The following is a 17,978-nucleotide window of genomic DNA, read 5'->3' as shown; positions in this document are numbered from 1 at the left end:
TTATATGTAATGTAATAATACTGACTGGTCCAAATATAATGGATTACTTTAACTTCAATGGATTGTTCGCTACCAGCTACAGATTAATGCATGTGGCTAGATTAACATTATGTATTTGAGCCTATTCATACCATTAAATGATGATTCTCAATTAGGAAATATCATGAGCTGGGGAAGAATAGGGAAAAATAATATATAGGAAGTCCTCAACTTACAAACGTTCGACGTTACAACAACACTAAAAAAAGGGGGACATGACCAGTTTTCACACAACCATTGCACCATCCTCATGGTCACGTGATCAAAATTTGTGAAATTTGTATGCTTGGCAACTGGGATGTATTTATGACAGTCACACTGTCTCAGGGTAATGTGATCACCATATGTAACCTTCCTAGCCGGCTTCCGACAAGAAAAGTCAATGGGGAGACGCTTAACCAGATTCACTTAACAACCACATGATTCACTTAACAACAAAGGCAAAAGAGATCATAGCCGCCCTGAGTCTTCGGAGAGGGGCGGCATATAAATTGAATTAATTAAATTAAATTAATTAAATCATAAAATGAGGCAAAATTCACTTAATAGCTGACTTGCTTAGCAACAGAAATGTTGGGCTCAAGTGCAGTTGTAAGTCGAGGACTACCTGTAATAAAAAAAATAACAGAAAATAAATAAATAAATAAAACAAATAATAGAAAAATGTATTCTTCAAGCATTAAGACAAATCTAAATGATGCCGTATGCATTTAGTTAGGTAAACCACCTACTTTTACTAATCGGAGGCTCATATCTATACAAGTAAGATTACTCTGTAAAAACTTTTCAATATTTGGACCAATAATGTCACTCTTAATTCTAGAAACAGCTGTTCAGTAGTTGAAATAGCAATTTAATGAAACTGAATTGCTCATTCTGAACACCATTGCCTTGGACCTTTGCACTTAGGCAGACAAAGTCTTAGCAATAATAGTGTAACCAGATGGGTTGATTCGTTCTTCAGTAATTCAGTTGCTGTTAGCCTGTCAAGGAAAAGACCTGTGCTAGACATCTACCCTGGAAGCAATTCTTAACATGTCATTTAGGTTGATTTTAATGTAGAGGGTCCCACTTACATCATTACAAAAAAAAAAAAAAGACCGTTTTGTCCTTTTGCCTTCTTGTATCTCGCAGATTGTTTCCATCACCAGCTTGGAGTCGGCTGAATTTTGACAGAAAATTAAATTTGCCCCTTTACAGTTTATCAGATCCCCTCAGTCACTTTGTGGATTTTCTTTTATTACAGTTTTGGTCAATCATGGTGTAGTGCTGTTACAGCAAACACTTTTTACTTTTTGAAAAAAGTGACTTTTGAAAGGTATCCTTGGGCTAGTAGAAAAGGTTTACTTATGGCAAGACAGATTGTGGTCTCGCAAAAGAGCCTTGTAGTACAGTGGTCTAAGGCACCCTGTTATTAAGCTGGTTATTAAGACCAGCTGCCTGCAATTACTGCAGGTTCGAATCTCGCCAAGGCTCAAGGTTGACTCAGCCTTCCATCCTTTCTAAGGTAGGTAAATTGAGGACCCAGTTGTGGGGGCAATAAGCTGACTTTGTATAAATATACAAAAGGATGAAGGCTGAGCACATTGTAAGCCGCCCTGAGTCTCCGGAGAAGGGCGGCATATAAATCAAATAAGAGCACTACCAAGAATAAATAAGAATAGATGGCTCTAACATGAAAAATAATTCTAATTTGTTTTTAATACAATTAATTTTTTTTTAATATTATTATTGTTGTTTCACCTGTATGGGATATTAATCACTAAATATTACAATTCAGTGTCATTTTTGAAGGAGCTTTTGAGTGACACTGAAGGATTTTGGAGATCACGTAACTTTGGATTTACCATGTCTGAAGCATATAGTGATATAATGTAAACAGGTCAAATTAAGGGGTGTTGGTCATCCTATAGCACCGTGCCAGAGGTGCAAACCCATGGCATACATGCCAGAGGTGGCACGCAGTGCCCTCTCTGTGGGCACATGAGCCATCACCCCAGTTCAGCTCCGCCGCTCATGTATGCGTGCCTCCCACTGGCCAGCTGGTCTTCGGGTCTCTGCCACGCAGCTTGTGGGGGGCATGCACATGCGTGGGGGGCGTGCGCAAGTGTGGGGGGATGTGCAAGGGGCACGTGCATGCACGCATGGGGGGCCGTGCACGGTTTGCATTTTTGGGGTTCAGGCACGTGCTTTGGGCACTTGGTCTGGAAAAGGTTAGCCATTACTGCTATAATAGATTTGAGGTAAATATCATTTGCACACCAAGCATGAGCCATAGTGGCACAGTGGTTAGAATGCAGTATTGCAGGCTAACTCTGCCCAATGCCAGCAGTTTGATTCTGACCGGCTCAAGGTTGACTCAGCATTCCATCCTTCCAAAGTCGGTAAAATGAGGACCCAGATTGTTGGGGGCAATAGGCTGACTCTGTAAACCACTTGGAGAGGGCTGTAAAGCACTGCGAAGTGGTATAAGTCTAAGTGCAATTGCTATGGGTTAACATGCTTGAATAGCAAAAAACACTTCATCTTTTTGATCAGTAATGCCTCCATATTATTGCCAAGTAGTGTGTCTCAGGTAATTTTTGGATTTCTTTAATCTTTTAGGTATATAATTCAACTCACAATAATTTCCCATAGGTGCCAATTTCAACTTAGAATTACATTTGCAGAAAATTGGATTTCCCCCCAGGTTTTCAGTTAGATTGTTGAAAGTATACTCTTTCCAAAAGATTTTCAAGCCTGTAAAAAATATAACATTTTCTAAAAAGTTTCAAATCTGAACAGAAAACATACCTGATTTCTCTAAAATAATGACATGTATTGCAGCTTCTATTTAGGTTATTCTAATTGTTACTAAATATACATTTATTTTTATAAGTTAGCACTTACAGTATTTTATGCAATTATGCAAAAGAGTAAAAGACAATTCTTGCCTTTTACTCTTTTTCTGAATGGTAAATCTTGATGGTGAAATATGTAAAGCTATTTACTTTCAATACATTTTATTTTTTTTAATATTTGTTGAAGTTTAAAAATATAAAGATAAAAATCTAATACAAATTAAGAAAAATATAAAAAAGTACAAAAAGGAAAAAAGGGTGGAAGGAAGAAAAAAGGATTCAGAATGTTAAAAAAAAGGAAAATATATAGAAATCGCTTCCACCTTCATCAAGACAAGAAACAACAATTTCAGTAACTTATCAGCTTTTCTAATTTCAGCCTAAATCTGTTCATACCGTATCTTATTGTTTATGTATTAGCAAATAATAAACCATATCATTCAATCTTAATCATCAAAATATATTCCCTCAGAAATTAATTTTTTATCATTTTCTCTTCATCTCCTCTCAGAAACTTCTTTGCACTTTCCTTCAATTTTAATACCATAGTTTATCACTTTCTCTAAAATACAACAAAAACAAATCTCTTCTTCCCATATGTTATCTATAAACAAATCTCTAAAGCCTCATCATTCACTTCTGGTTAAAAAAAAACAACCCACTAAAAGCTGCTAAGGAAAAAAAACATAGCCACTTTAATTTTGGTTGAGTAAGAGAACATTACAAATCTTTTTCCTTTTAAAAGTGTTGATGTTTATTCCTTTTAAGTAATGTCCCAGAAGATTATTTCTTTTCATTCTCTCTATCTTTTCTCATGAATTCCCTTCATAGGTATAGCATATCTTTTTTGTACGTGCAAAAAAGAAAACTGTCCAAGTCACTTTTCTGAGTAGAAATCCAAGTCATTCTTTTGACTCGTTATTTGTGTGTCCCTTTTAGCTATTAAGGGCAGTTTTATTTGTAAATCCCATGTAACATCTTTGTCAATATCATTCTTGTATGCTGTCAATTTTAAACCCATATCCAAAGGAGCCTGATTCTCAGTTGTATCTTCTATCTCCTCTTGCTCCCATTTTTATAGTAATGAATAATCTGGAAAAAAAAGTTTGTATTGTTACCAATATCCTTGAAATTCTTCCAGAGTTAAAATACTTTCCTGCATTCTGTATTTTACTAGATCTCCTTTAATTATAATCTTTAGTTCTTTCTGATTGCCTCTAGTAACCAGCCTTCAAGGTTTCTTATTATTATTTTTTTCTCTAATCCACAACATTTTCCTAGGGAAAGATTTTTTACAATTATCTTCTTGTATCTTTAATAGGGTTTTAAACAAATCATAGGAAGTATACTTATAATTATTACAAAATTTTATTTCCAGTCAATCTGATCCTTTAGTCCATGTAAACATTCCAAAATCAACATTCTAATCACTCCTTTGCTTCTAATTTCTAAATAAAAATTAGGTCTTAAATTTACATAAATCCCCTATTGCTGAGGATTGAAGGAAAATCACCCAGTAAAATAAAGCTACCTAATGTCTAATATTCCTTCTAATGGTTCTGGATATCTAATTTATAACCTATTTCCAATGAAAGTGATTAAGAAAGGAAGTGAGTGAACCCAGTGTTTCTTTGAAGGCTCTGAATGGCGGCTTTGGCAAAATTCAATATTCCAGCTCCTAGGGCACAAAACCTATTTACTCCTGTCTTACTAAAAACATTATCTAAAAGCCTCCTTCAACCAATGAAGTAATTAAAAACAGAGATGTCATTATTTATAAATAGTGGTTAAACCAGAAAGAATAATAATAAGCATTATTTGCATAATGACATCACCACACAAATTATATTAATCAGGTTGGAACGTTTTTCCAATGCATGTGAATTCTCTGGGATTTCCATTAAATTAAGATTTTGTTTATGTGGTTTAATATACATTTATTTGTGTGCATATACGACAAAGGAATTAATTTATTTGATTATTTATTATCAACGATATTCAATCAATCAAGGATATCAAGATTCGGTACCTTCTTGAACAATATTCAGAAGCTTCAGCTGGTGCAGTATGCAGCTGGGTAGGCAGTTAAGTGTGGCTCTTGTTTGGCGCACTTACTTCCTTGTTCTGTGGGATGGATTGATTACCAGTCTGCTTCCCAGTGCAATTCATGGTAGTGGTGATGACCTATAAAGCCCCTTATAATGTGGGAATGGATTAATTGAGGGACTGCCTCTCACCAATCACACCTATCCATCCCATTAGATCAGGTAAGAGGGGCATGTTCTGTATGCCCGGGGCTGTTATCTGGTGAGACACAGAAAGCGGGCCCTTTCTAACATGGCTCCTACCCTACAGCATTCCCCCAGATATCAGATTGGCCCTGACCCCGCTGGTCTTTATCAAAGCCTTAAAAACATGGTTGTGCCAATGGGCATTAGATTATGGTAGAACTGGTGCAGTGACTATATTAGTTGTTAAGTATGGAGACAATTACCTCAGCTGTAGATTTTGTTTTCTGATTTTATTCTGTCCTTGCTTGGTTTGTTATTTTTAATATTGTTCTTTTAATCCTTTGTGAGCCACCTAGTTTGTACGGCGATGGGCAGCTATAATAATATGATTAATAAATAAGTACTGTATGCCTAGAAAGGGGTTAGCCAGAATTCTGATTGAAAAAATTACAAGCCAATAAACAAAATTTGGGAAGTACAGTGCAGCTCGGTAACAGGCAGGGGGATTTTTTATCTTCAGCAGTACATAGGACTGTAATGTCAGGAATGTGAAGCATGTAGGATTGTAAGAAAGAAAACTTATATTATATATTGGTTTTCTGCAAAGCTCTAGGTACAGATCATATACTTTTGGTGTGTTGCATAGGATAGGAATAAGAAAAATATTACTATTTTATCACTATATGATCTTTACAGCTGGAATGCTTTTGATAAACTACCAGAATTAACCTGCCTACTACTTTTTACACTGCTAGGATTCTATCCTGTTAGATATTATTGTCATGTTCAATAAACAGTGGTGTTTAATATATGTGCATCTTTTCACACCATTCCATTCACACTGAAGGACGGGCAGCTGTTCTGGTTTCTGTACCCATTCCAAGGTCACTGGGCTACATGCCTCTTAGATATCTAAGCTAACTTCTAAAGTTAAAAATGAACATATGAATTAACTTCCACATATTCATGGGAAAAAATATAAAGAATGCTTCTGGCAACACTAAAAATATGTTGGTCAGGAACATAAATGTTGCATGTCATTTAATTTTTAGATAATATGCTATTTTGGGCTGAGAACCTAAATGTTTGTTTCAGTTAATTACGGTCAAAGACCAGTACAGAGAATCTAAATGATCTGTAGTAGACGTTTTGATGCATTATGCAACAAAATATGGATCTGAAAATTAATGGATTGAAGATTACAGAGGCTGTGCTTGACAATGAAAATGATGTGGAGAACTACAGGTTACACAAAAATACCCCCAAATCAGAAGATGTAAATTAATTTATCTACAATGGCAGAATGTTTATTAAAGAATGGGACTGGAATGAATGCATTTTAAGATGTGCAAATGCTGGTAAAAAAGTGGTGAGTAACGTGATTTCTTTGAGAGGAGTATGTCTCAAAGAAAGCAAAGATGGCCACTTTCTTCCCTTATTATAAAACCTCAAATCCTAATTCAAATATTGTTAGATCACTCATATCAGAAATCCCTTTCTACAATTCTGATAGATATTTAACTTTCCAACTTTGTAGAGTATAACTTTTGGCTATTCCTAATGCATGAAAAATGTATATTTATTGGTGTCTTGATAGATTCTAATTTTAGAGACGGAGCTAAGCAGAGCATTGTTAAGTAGCAATAATTCTTTTAAAATCGTGTTACCAATTGTATGAATTTCAACCCAAATTGGGGAAATAGTAAAACATGTCTTACATGGATTAGTGTCAGTTTCTCGAATATTTGTATCTTTGTTTTTTATTTACTAAATTACATAGCTACCCATCTCACTTTTACATGGCTCTAAGCAACCTACAATAAACAAATAAAAATACAAAATACATATTACAAAATACATACATACTTGTTTGGCTTCTACCAATAAGTCAATAAACAGACATATTGACATTGATCCAGTCTACCAATTGCTGAGAAGAAAAGGACTGCATCAATGGCGATCCCGAAGATAGCATTTAAAATGAACAAAGAGGCACCCCACTATGCAACAACAAAATCATAACCCATCAGCTCACAAAATATTGGGCCACGTCTCAGTAATAACAACCAGCCAATCAAACAGTCAGAAACCAGACCATGACTCAGAAATATCCGAACGAACAGCATTAATTTATATCACACCGACGGTATTAAAAAATCAAAAACCATATCTTGGTAACAATACCAAGCCAATCAAACAGGCCGAAATCAGCCCATGACTCAGAAGCAGCTGAACAAACAACATTCACACTAATTTGCATCACATAAAAAGATATATAAAGGCTAGTGTTCTGACAGACAAGCACAATTCAAAGCACATTGACGATGTCGCCTCGGATGGTGACGAAACGTTTGCAACCAAATTGCCAAGCTCAGAGCTCAGACCAACAGCCCAGCTGCCAACCCGAGTTACTAATATTCAAATATATTTCATTAAAGCAAATATTTATGATTCCTAAACGAACAAGCCAGAGTGGAACAACTTGCCTCTAGAAGCTGTGGATGCTCCAACACTGAAGCTTTTTAAGAAGAGATTGGACAACCATTTATCTGAAAAGAAAAAGAGTTTCTGCTTGAGTAGGGGATTAGACTAGAAGACCTCCGAGGTCCCTCCCAACTTTGTTATTCTGTTTGTCAGTATTTTAATGGGGCTTCACATCACGGCTGTAAACGAAGATTAAGATTGGGCAATCAGGAGCTGTACACAGACTCACAGCCTTGACAACAATGGTGAGATGGCATCAGGACCCTCCCTCCTGGCCCAAGTGATTCCACAGGTCTTATTAAGCACCATATACTGAAAGGCCCTGTAAAAATATCCACAAGAGCATGTTTCTAGTTATTCTTAAATAAAAAACTTGAACATCCAAGTCAGAGAACTTCTACAACAGTAGGCATCTGGCATTATCATAACACAAGCAGTCCCGAAGGACAAGATCAACTGTTTCTTTCTTTCCACAAATATCACACAGTCCCATGACATCTCTTCCAGTTATGAAAATATGCACTGTGGCCTAACAGTATTTGAAAACAACCAACTTGCTTCACCTGGCCCAGGCAGTGAAAACCTCAATAATTTATCAACACATTGAGACTTGCAGACTGGGCAAGGGGGCGCTGCCCTAAAAGATTATTATACAGCGCCTTGTTTTCTTTAGATATTTGATAAATTTATATAGAATTGTTGATGTGTGGCTTATTATTTAACAGCATTTGATAGATCTTATTTATTTTGTCTCTCAATGTGACAGGGAAGAAGATTTTAGAGCAACCTGGTTAAAGTTGCGGGGTTTCCTTTGTTTATATAATTTTCCAAGGGGGGGGTCTTTTTCTTTCAGTTTTTCTTCTTTTAAATGTAATTTCGGGTTTATACTGCATTGTAAATTGTGTGTGTGTGTGTGTTCTTTTAAATAGTCTGGAATTGTCTATCTATCGAAAACAGAGATAAAAAGTGTTTTGGCCATTCTAAATAAGGATGGCAAACAATTTATAGTACACTCTGTACAAGAATAAATAGGCTGCTGTTCATCGCTATGCATCCTTGACCCTTTGAGGGCTTAATCAGTAGGAAGGAGTATGACTGAAATAGATCTAACAATCTATAAGAGCTACTGGATCTCAGTCCTTTTACCTTCTTCCAAGAAGTAGCCATGTATGTTACCCAGTGGTGGGATTCAAGTAATTTAAGAACTGGTTCTCTGCCCCAATTATTCCTTCCAACAACCGGTTTGCCAAAATGCTCAGAAAGTTAACAACCGGTTCTCCCGAAGTGGTGCGAACTGGCTGAATCCCACCAGTGATGTTACCCTCGGCAAAGATTACTTCTACTCATCAAAGAATCATAATGATTTTATGAAAGAAAAGCTGTCCTGCTGTAAAAATTGTAGAAATTACTGCGGTAAAGTAATATGTGAAAGGCTGTAGAATCTCCCAAATATTAAAAATTGTGGCGTTATGAGCAAATGGATTGAATTTCTGACTGATTCATGTTTGACATTGTGACATAAAGATACGATCACAGGATGTTTGATATGATTGCAAAGCCAGATGAAAACATTTATAAAGGCCTTTTCCATGAAAGTGCTCAAATGCAAACAGAAGAATGTGTTTGATTTAGTATATTTGATCTTATTGTGGAAACATAATACATTGTTTGCTGTAGAACTGAAACATCAAAACAACAGAGATAATCTTGGGAAACTATGCTGCAAAACTTGAAACCTGATGTGGGGAGTAACTATGTGTCATGGCAAATCTATTAGCCCAATTTTAAAGGTAGGGAAGAAACACTGTTCTGAATTTTTTTATTATTTATTGAACTGAACAAACATACATTAGGCTTGGCCTGTAATGCACATGGGAGAGCAGCCTTCCAGATATGTTGTTTCTCTCTTTCTCTCTCTCTTGAGAAAGAGAGACAGAAAGACAGAAAGGTAGAAAAATGGAATGTATTATAGGTAACTCCCAGATGGGTAGATACATATCTGAAGAATCCAAATTAGGGAAGTCTGGATTACAGTTATCTTTGCGATTCATTGCTGAAAGTACTGGAAATGGTAACTGAGGAACACAGGCTTCATTTATTATGTATTGATTGTTGCACAACATTAAAAAGAAAGAAAGAAAGAAAAACGTTCAGGAGCAGGAATTAAGATAGGAGCTTGTCAGATGACGAGGACCATAATCTTTGATGCTCTATCCACCGATCATCATTTTCTAGTACAGTCATGGCTAACCTTTTTGCCATCGTGTGCCAAAAGTGGGGGTAGCACGGGGGGGTCACGCACGTGCATGCCCACACCCGTAATTCAATGCACCCCCCCTGCGCATGCATGTGCGACACCCCCCTGTGCTCCCCCTGCTTTTGGCACGTGATGGCCCGGTGGGCCCGTTTTTCACCCTCCCCAGGCTCCAGAGGCTTTCTTGGAACCTGGGGAAAGCAAAAACGGCCTTCCCTACCCACCCCCAGACGCCCTATGGAGGCCGGAAATGGCCCATTTCCCAGCTTCCAGTAGGACTGGAAGGCCCGTTTTTTCGCCCTCCCCAGGCTCCAGAAGCTTTCTAGGAGCCTGGGGAGGGCAAAATGGCCTTCCCTATCTCCCTGAAGGCCCTCTGGAGGCCGGAAACAGCCCGTTTCCTGACTTCTGGTGGGCCAGTTGGCCAGCGCGCACATGTGCACTTGAGCTGATCTAGGGCAACGCTTGCATGCCCACAGATATGGCTCCGTGTGCCACCTGTGGCACGCATGCCATAGGTTCACCATCACGGTTCTAGTACATCCTTATGAAACTATCTAGTTCTCACAATCTCTTCCCGCATTTCAAGTATCCAAAAGGCCTGCATGTTGATTATATCACTTGGCTCCCTATTGTTAAATGCATTTCATTTTATAATGAAAATAATTATTGTTATGACTGTCAGTCATTCCAACTTTTTTCGAAAGGGAACTATGGCTTTGGCACACATCATCATTTATTTATTTATTTATTTATTATTTCAATTTGTATACCGCCCTACTCCCGAAGGACTCAGGGCGGTGAACAGCCATAGAATAAAACATATGAATACAAAATTTAAAATAAAATAAAATGAATTAAATAATTTGGCTGAAAATTTAAAACCCCAACAATTTAAGACCGAATTTAAAATTCCCATTTAAAAAGGGGAGAAACTTAGGTCAGGCCAGCTTGGTGAAATAAAAACGTCTTGAGCGCGCGACGGAAGGTACGCAGATCCGGGATGAGAGAGTAGGTGCTCCCACAGAGAAGGGTCTCCTGACTGTTGGAGCACTGTTAAACTTTTCAGAAATATAGGCTTCCTGAAAAATTAATCATAGCTGAAGAAATATCCCTATTGCTACTTGATAGTTGTGAAAACTTCATTCTGCAGATTGTTGCAGTCTTAATACATTGCTCCTATTTTGTTTTTTAACTTATCTCTAGTGATACCATGATCCTTCTTCAGAGAAAAAAAAGCTACTTTCACTTGAAATATTTTCCATATATAAACCCAAAATGAGCACAGAACTCTATTTGCCACTAGATAATGGAGCTGGAACAGCCTTAGAATAGTGTTCTGATAACACCTTGTCTGGATAAGTATTTATTCTGAAGCAGAGGTAATTGGGTTTCATTCACTTTTGTTGTCTTGTTCAGTAGCTGCTTCTATCCTAGCAGATATTTTGCACAATCCATGCTAAGAATAAACCAACTAGCATATTGTAACTCTAAAGCACCTGTCTCCTTCAGGCTGTGGATTCTTTCATTCTATCTATCTTTATGGTGCACCTTCCTTTCTTTCTCCCTCCCTTCCTCTCCATTTTGCTCAAAGCATTTCAATTGGGCTGGTTTTATACTGCTATATTCTAGATCAGGAGTGTCAAACTCACATCGTCATGGCAGCATCATGTGATGTATTGGGACTTTTTTCCCCTTTTCTAAACCGGGCATGGGCGTGGCCAGTGTGTGACGCATCCAGCCCATGGGCCGGGAGTTTGACACCCCTGTTCTAGATGCTTAGATTGTATGAATTAGAAGCGTTAACTACGGCCTAAGAAAGTATTAGAATTGTATCAGATAACTGATCAAAGTCTTTTTTTCCCCCAATACCGGCAACATAATGTTTGTGAAAAGCAAATTTCTTAAGGAGAATGAAATTAAAAGTATCATCTACATATAGCTAAGCAGTTGGAGTCATAAATGGATAGATATCATCTCACCAATGAAGGGTAAGGAAGTAAGAAATTGATGGCTAGGTTAAAAAAAAAAAAGAATCTGAAATTTATATATTGACCTTTCCAAAAAGAACTCTATATGAATCATCATTTTGTGTCTTCTTTATTCAATACAGATATTCTATTCAGGGGACTATTATTTAATGATATAACTTTCAGTGTAATTGATAATTAAGCATGAAGAAGTGTACGTGTAAAGAATTGTTACATTTGTACATTGGACAGAGACAGAAAGGAACTAACAAAATTATTCCAAGAAGATCTTACATACAAACCATATTTAAGCAGGGCTATGGAGTCGGGAGATAAATGTTCCGACTCCGACTCCTCAGTTTTTTGTACTTCCGACTCCGACTCCAGGTACCCAAAATTTCCTCCGACTCCTCGACTCCGACTCCACAGCACTGTATTCAAGCTCACACAGGATTGGTGATTTAGCTTTCATGGGCAGGATTATACTGAAACAGGAGTGTCAAACTCGCGTCATCATGGTGGCGTCACATGATGTATTGTGACTTTTTTCCCCCCCTCGCTAAACCGGGCATGGCCAGCACGTGACGCATCTCGCCCATGGGCCATGAGTTTGACACTCCTGCTCTAGACTCTTTCAGAGGCAGCATGCTTTACATTTTTTTTTCCCCATGAGTTAGTGTAGGAGTAGAGTGATAGAACAACTTTGAGAGATAAGTATGTATTTGTGTTTATTTGCAATCAAGGATAGAAAATGGCAAAACAAAAATCTAAAAATAAACTGAAGTAAAGTAAAACTTTTACTTTGCATAAGAAACAGCTGTTTTGCTGTTACAGAACATTTTCATTAAATTTCTTGAATTATGAGTTTAATACAGCTGTAAAAACATCAGATGAATGCAAGAAACTTAACAGCATTTGTTCCCTGAATTTATATATCTGTGTAGAGCTTGGTTTTTATTTGTACATATGCCTTTAGTTTGAAAAACTGAAAAAGTGTTAGAATTTGATCATTTCATTGAGAAGATTTTCGTTTATTTTGCTACAAGCAAAACAGAAAATTATTTAAGGTTGGTAGTCCTCAACCTACAACCATTTAATGACCATTTAAATATATGACCCTGAAAAAAGTGACCATTTTGACCATTTTTCACATGACTATTGCAGCATACCCATGGTCACATGATCAAAATTCAGACGCTTGGCAACTGGCATCTATATATGACAGTTGCAGCGTCTGACAAGCAGAATCAATGGGGAAGCCAGATTTACTTAACAACTGTATTATTAACTTAACTGCAGTGATTTAACAACTGTGGCAAGAAAGGTTATAAAAGGGAACAAAACCCATTTAACAACTGTCTTGCTTAGCAATGGAAATTTTGGGCTCAATTATGATCATAAGTTGAGGACTACCTGTATAATAAGAAAGACTCGTCATGGTTATTTAATTGTTGAGATATTCTCCATCCTATATATTTGATGTGGAATGAATGTTTATTGTTTATTGAGAGAAATGTTTTCTTCATATCAATATAATCTGCTATTGTATAACTGTAGAGATCCCTTGTGTTTATTGAAAGTGGCAAGTTTAGCATTACTTACATATCTTTTACACTGGCTGCATGTGAATATTACTTACATTCCATCCATATTCTTCCACAATTTGAACTCGCAAACCTTTAGAACATTTTTCTTAGCAGGTTATTCTTTCTTGTTTCCCCATGTTTTTAGTGTTCAATTTGTGCTTGGTATTGAGAAGATTACCATACATTGATAAGTGTGTGACAATTACAGGTTTTCAAATGAAGTATTGTGAAGTGTGTTAAAAGATATCTAGTAAAATATTTTGAGTGTGGCTACCATGGAAAAGCAGCTTGTAAACAAATAGAAGACCATCATACCTACATAATCTCTGAACTAAGTGATTAAAATAGGCTACATCGGGCTCCTTTTGGAAAGCAGTTCGAAATGATAGATTTGACTGATTACATCAGCCCAAATAGTGTTGGTGTCAGCTTTGGAAGCCATATTAGGCTGGAAGCTTCCATGCTGCCACCTTCTCATATGTGGGAAAGTAGGAGGGGGGATTTAGTAGAGGGGTGGTCTGTAGACATAATAGCATTCTTCCTGTGTGTCAAGGTCAGGGCGATCCTGCATCTGGAGAAGGAGTGGTCGGAGTGAGGTTTCGAGATGGGACGGCGGTTGATTGGAGCATGTGATCGACTGAGGAGTGAGGGGATGGTTTGGGGGCTTTTGATTTACTGAGGGAAAACCCGGACCTCTCAGATTCGGGTTTTCCCAAATGTGCCAGTTTACCTATTCTAGTATGAAGAACTTTGAAAAATGCTTGCTTCAGCAACGCTGACAGTTGGGATATGATACGTTTATCAATTAGCATCTGGGCTCAATTTAAGATTCTGGTTTTTATCTTTCAAGCCTAATCCAATTGGAGCCAGGTTATTCCAAAGGCCATCTACTGACTTTCTATTATTTTAAAAATAATGATATAACTCAGGGCACCCGCTGTGTTCATCATATGAGGAAATTGTCTAGGTCCCACTATCAAAAATGAACCTTATCTTAGTTTATAAGTCCTTTTTTCTCAAGGGCCAAGGTTTGGAGGCTTTCTTGGTGATGACTCTCAGGTGGTAAAACTCTCTTCTCTGACAGAATAGACCAGCTTCTTTTATCTTCTTTCTGTTCTTTTGTCTGAAGAATTATGTAGTTTTTGCTCTGTTTTTTATGACTGATTCAAGGGAGTGTGTATGTGTATATGGTTAAAACATTTTTTAACTGAAAGGTGTGCATCTGTTGACTGAAAGGCAGGATTAGCAATATTACAAGTAAATAAACAAAATAATGCCATTGGGCATCTTGATATTTAATACCTTCCTTTTCTGTTTCTTCCTAAACTATATGCTTTTGAAGTATCACAGCCACAAAGCCTTTTCAGAGGTTGTCTATTCAAACAAGTAGACATTTGGCCTCTCTTTTCTTTCCTTTTGAAACGCACACCTGAAAGTGTGTTTCAAGCAATTTACCTCTTTCATGTGTTCCTTATTTAATCCAAATAAGTGTGTGACATGAAAGCTAAAAAGCAAAGTACACCATAATGCAATTAGTTCCTGTGATGTCTACAGAACATTTTAGAAAGCCCATCTCTTTACAGTGGCCAACGAACATATCAGATAATTAAAGCTAAAATAAATGTTCCTGTGTGCTACTAAAGACACAACAGTTCCTTTTACCATGGCTCTGAATTTCCAAAGCAATCATTTATATCTTCAAGATTACCAAAATTTAGCATTCCAAAACAGAAAAATAAGTCTGTTATTAGGGTTTGTTTGTTTTTTCATTTAGCATTAAACATTTAATAATTAATCAGGAATTTTATTGGGCTACTTCTCTATTTTTGATTTCCTTCATTGTACCCCAAGATTACTAGGCACTGTAAATTAAAATTTGTAGCTTCTTTCTGACTGAATCAATACTAGTTTGGGAGTGTGTTTGCATTCTGACAGGTAAACCTATTCATTATGAACCAGGAATTGTGAACCATGTTTTGATTTATTTTATTTTAATTTAATTTAATTTAATTTGTATACCGCCCTTCCCCCAAAAGGGACTCAGGGCGGTGAACAGCCAAAATTAAAATACATACAATACAAAAGTTAAGATAATTAAAAGAGATTAAATCAATCAGCCTCCCAATTTAAAACCCCAAGTCTATAAAATTTAAAAATCCCATTAAAAACCATTTAGGCTAGGCCGGCTTGCTGGAATAAATAAGTCTTCAGGGCCTTACGGAAGGTACGGAGGTCCAGGATCAGTCGTATTCCAGGAGGTAGCTCATTCCACAGGGTGGGTGTCCCCACAGAGAAAGCTCTCCCCCTGGGGACCACCAGCCAACTTTGCTTGACCGACGGCACCCTGAGGAGGCCCTCTCTGTGAGAGCGTATTGGCCGGTGGGAGGTTATTGGTAGCATCAGGCTGTCTCGTAAGTACCCTGGCCCTAAGCCATGGAGCGCTTTAGAGATGAGAACCAACACCTTAAAGCGCACCCGGAAGACCACCGGGAGCCAGTGCAGCTCACGCAGGAGAGGTGTTACATGGGAGCGCCACGTTGCTCCCATAATCACCCACGCGGCCGCATTCTGGACCAGTTGGAGCCTCCGGGTGCTCCTCAGGGGGGACCCTAGTAGAGAGCATTGCAGTAGTCCGTGACGAGGGCATGGGTGACTGTGCATAAGGAGTCCCGAGTCCCGATCCAGAAAGGGGCGTAACTGGCATATCAGGCGAACCTGATAAAAAGCCCCCCTGGCCACAGCCGTCATATGCTCTTCTAAAGACAGCCGTGTGTCCAGGAGGACACCCAAGTTGCGAGCCCCCTCTGTGGGGGTCAATGACTCGCCCCCAATAGCCAGCGATGGCACCAGCTGGCTATATCGAGACACCGGCATCCACAGCCACTCGGTCTTGGAAAGGTTGAGTCAAAGCCTGTTCCTCCCCATGCAGACCCGCATGGCCTCCAGACACTGGGACACCACTTCGAGGGCATCATTGGGGTGGTCTGGGGTGGAGATGTACAGCTGAGTGTCAGGGAGGCAGAATAAAAGAATTTTTTGACTGACAGATCATATTCTGTTTAATCTAGCCAACATGATACTTCCTCCCCAAATATATATATAAATTAGAACACACAAATTTTGGACAACTTCTTTTTCTGCTGGAACCTATCTAGATATCCATATGGTGATAAAGAAGGTCTGTATTGTTGTTATATTTGTGTAGGGAGGGATATAATACTGAAAGCCTAATTCCCTTCTCTGGCAGAGACATAAGGAGAAACTGATTATCATATTAAACAGTTATTTTTCTTTGGATATTTATATAAAGCTGTCTTATTTACTTGTATCACAGAACCCTACTCTTTCCTGCTCATTTCTTTTAATACTAAGAAAAATAGCCAGTACAGACTTGGTGCAACTTCTATTGTCTTCATGCATTATTAGTTCAATTGTAAAGATTCTTATGCAATAAAGCCTCTTTAACATCTCAACTGACTTTTGGAGAAAGTCCATTTCTTCAAAAATAGCATTTGTTTTTTCATTCATTATTGGAATAGGGACAATGCAGAAAAAAAATCCCAGCATGAAATTATGCCCCCCGGATAGCTAAAAATTTTATTTGGGCAAACTCAGATATTTGTGATGAGTAATAAATGGTATTGGGGACAAATTATCTAATACCTTGCACATTGATAGTAATATTGTAGAAATTATATGGTGGTACATATTGATTGTCCTGGCAAGTAAGTAAATTGGGAATAGAAGTGTTCTTTTCACAGCCGCCTTAAGGTAACAATTGTTGGATTAATCATAATACCTTCCAAACAATAAAAACTATATTTAGCTTGCTGTGTCTAATGTTGGCTTAGTTCAGGAGTGTCAAACTGGCGGCCTGCGGGCCAGATGCGTCATGCATAGGCCACACCCACTCCAGTTCTGCAAAGGCAAAAAACATCACGATGCGTCACTATCCGACCCGTGATGCGATTGAGTTTGACACCCGTGGCCTAGTTAAATGCAATATAAAATTTTATACAAAAACATGCAAAGCACTATAAGGATTCTGTGTATATATGTCTAATTTTGATATGTTTTCTTTCATTCTCTGACAGACGCTTTCCATTTCCAAGACAGATAATCAACCACAAGGATTAGCAACCAGTGTAAGGTGGGGACAGACACCCATCAATCAGTCTACTCCCTGGGATACAGATGAGCCACCATCTAAACAAATGAGGGAGACTGAAAACCCAGGTATACTTTCAGCCTTATTTGCAATTCTGCTGGAGAAAATTGTTCAAAGCAAATTCAATACACTCTTTCCAATTCCACTCTAAATAAGGCTTTATTGTGAGTCCTTTTTTTAATATCACAGCTGGCTTTGGTTTCTAGTTACAAAGACCTCTTCAGGTTACTCCTATGGCCTATGCCATGGCTAATAATGAACGTATTAAAATGCTGCAAATTTGTTAAAGTTCTTTCTTCTGCCCTTTCTGTTCCTGTTTATTCCTGTTCCTGTGCCAGAATAATAATAAAATCCCCCCGGTTTTTAGGTTTAGGTCCTTTGGTTGCGGTGTTATCTAGATGCGTTTAAT

General features: G+C 37.8%; 1 protein-coding gene across 7 annotated transcripts in view; it reads left to right on the top strand.

Moving 5' to 3' along the window:
* Positions 1–17,978, top strand: part of KLHL29 (kelch like family member 29) — a 426,037-nt gene that overhangs the window by 250,406 nt on the left and 157,653 nt on the right. For all 7 annotated transcript variants that reach the window (XM_034432194.3, XM_060689303.2, XM_060689304.2 and 4 more), the window contains one exon: positions 17,496–17,637. In XM_034432194.3, coding sequence (XP_034288085.1) covers positions 17,496–17,637 — 142 coding nt within the window. The remainder of the gene's footprint in view (positions 1–17,495; positions 17,638–17,978) is intronic.

The sequence above is a fragment of the Pantherophis guttatus genome, chromosome 1 (assembly GCF_059756535.1).
Source record: "Pantherophis guttatus breed Tessera chromosome 1, ASM5975653v1, whole genome shotgun sequence".
Taxonomy (NCBI): Eukaryota; Metazoa; Chordata; class Lepidosauria; order Squamata; family Colubridae; genus Pantherophis; species Pantherophis guttatus.
Note: the sequence above shows the minus strand (reverse complement) of the source record. Positions and strands in the feature narration are given on the sequence as shown.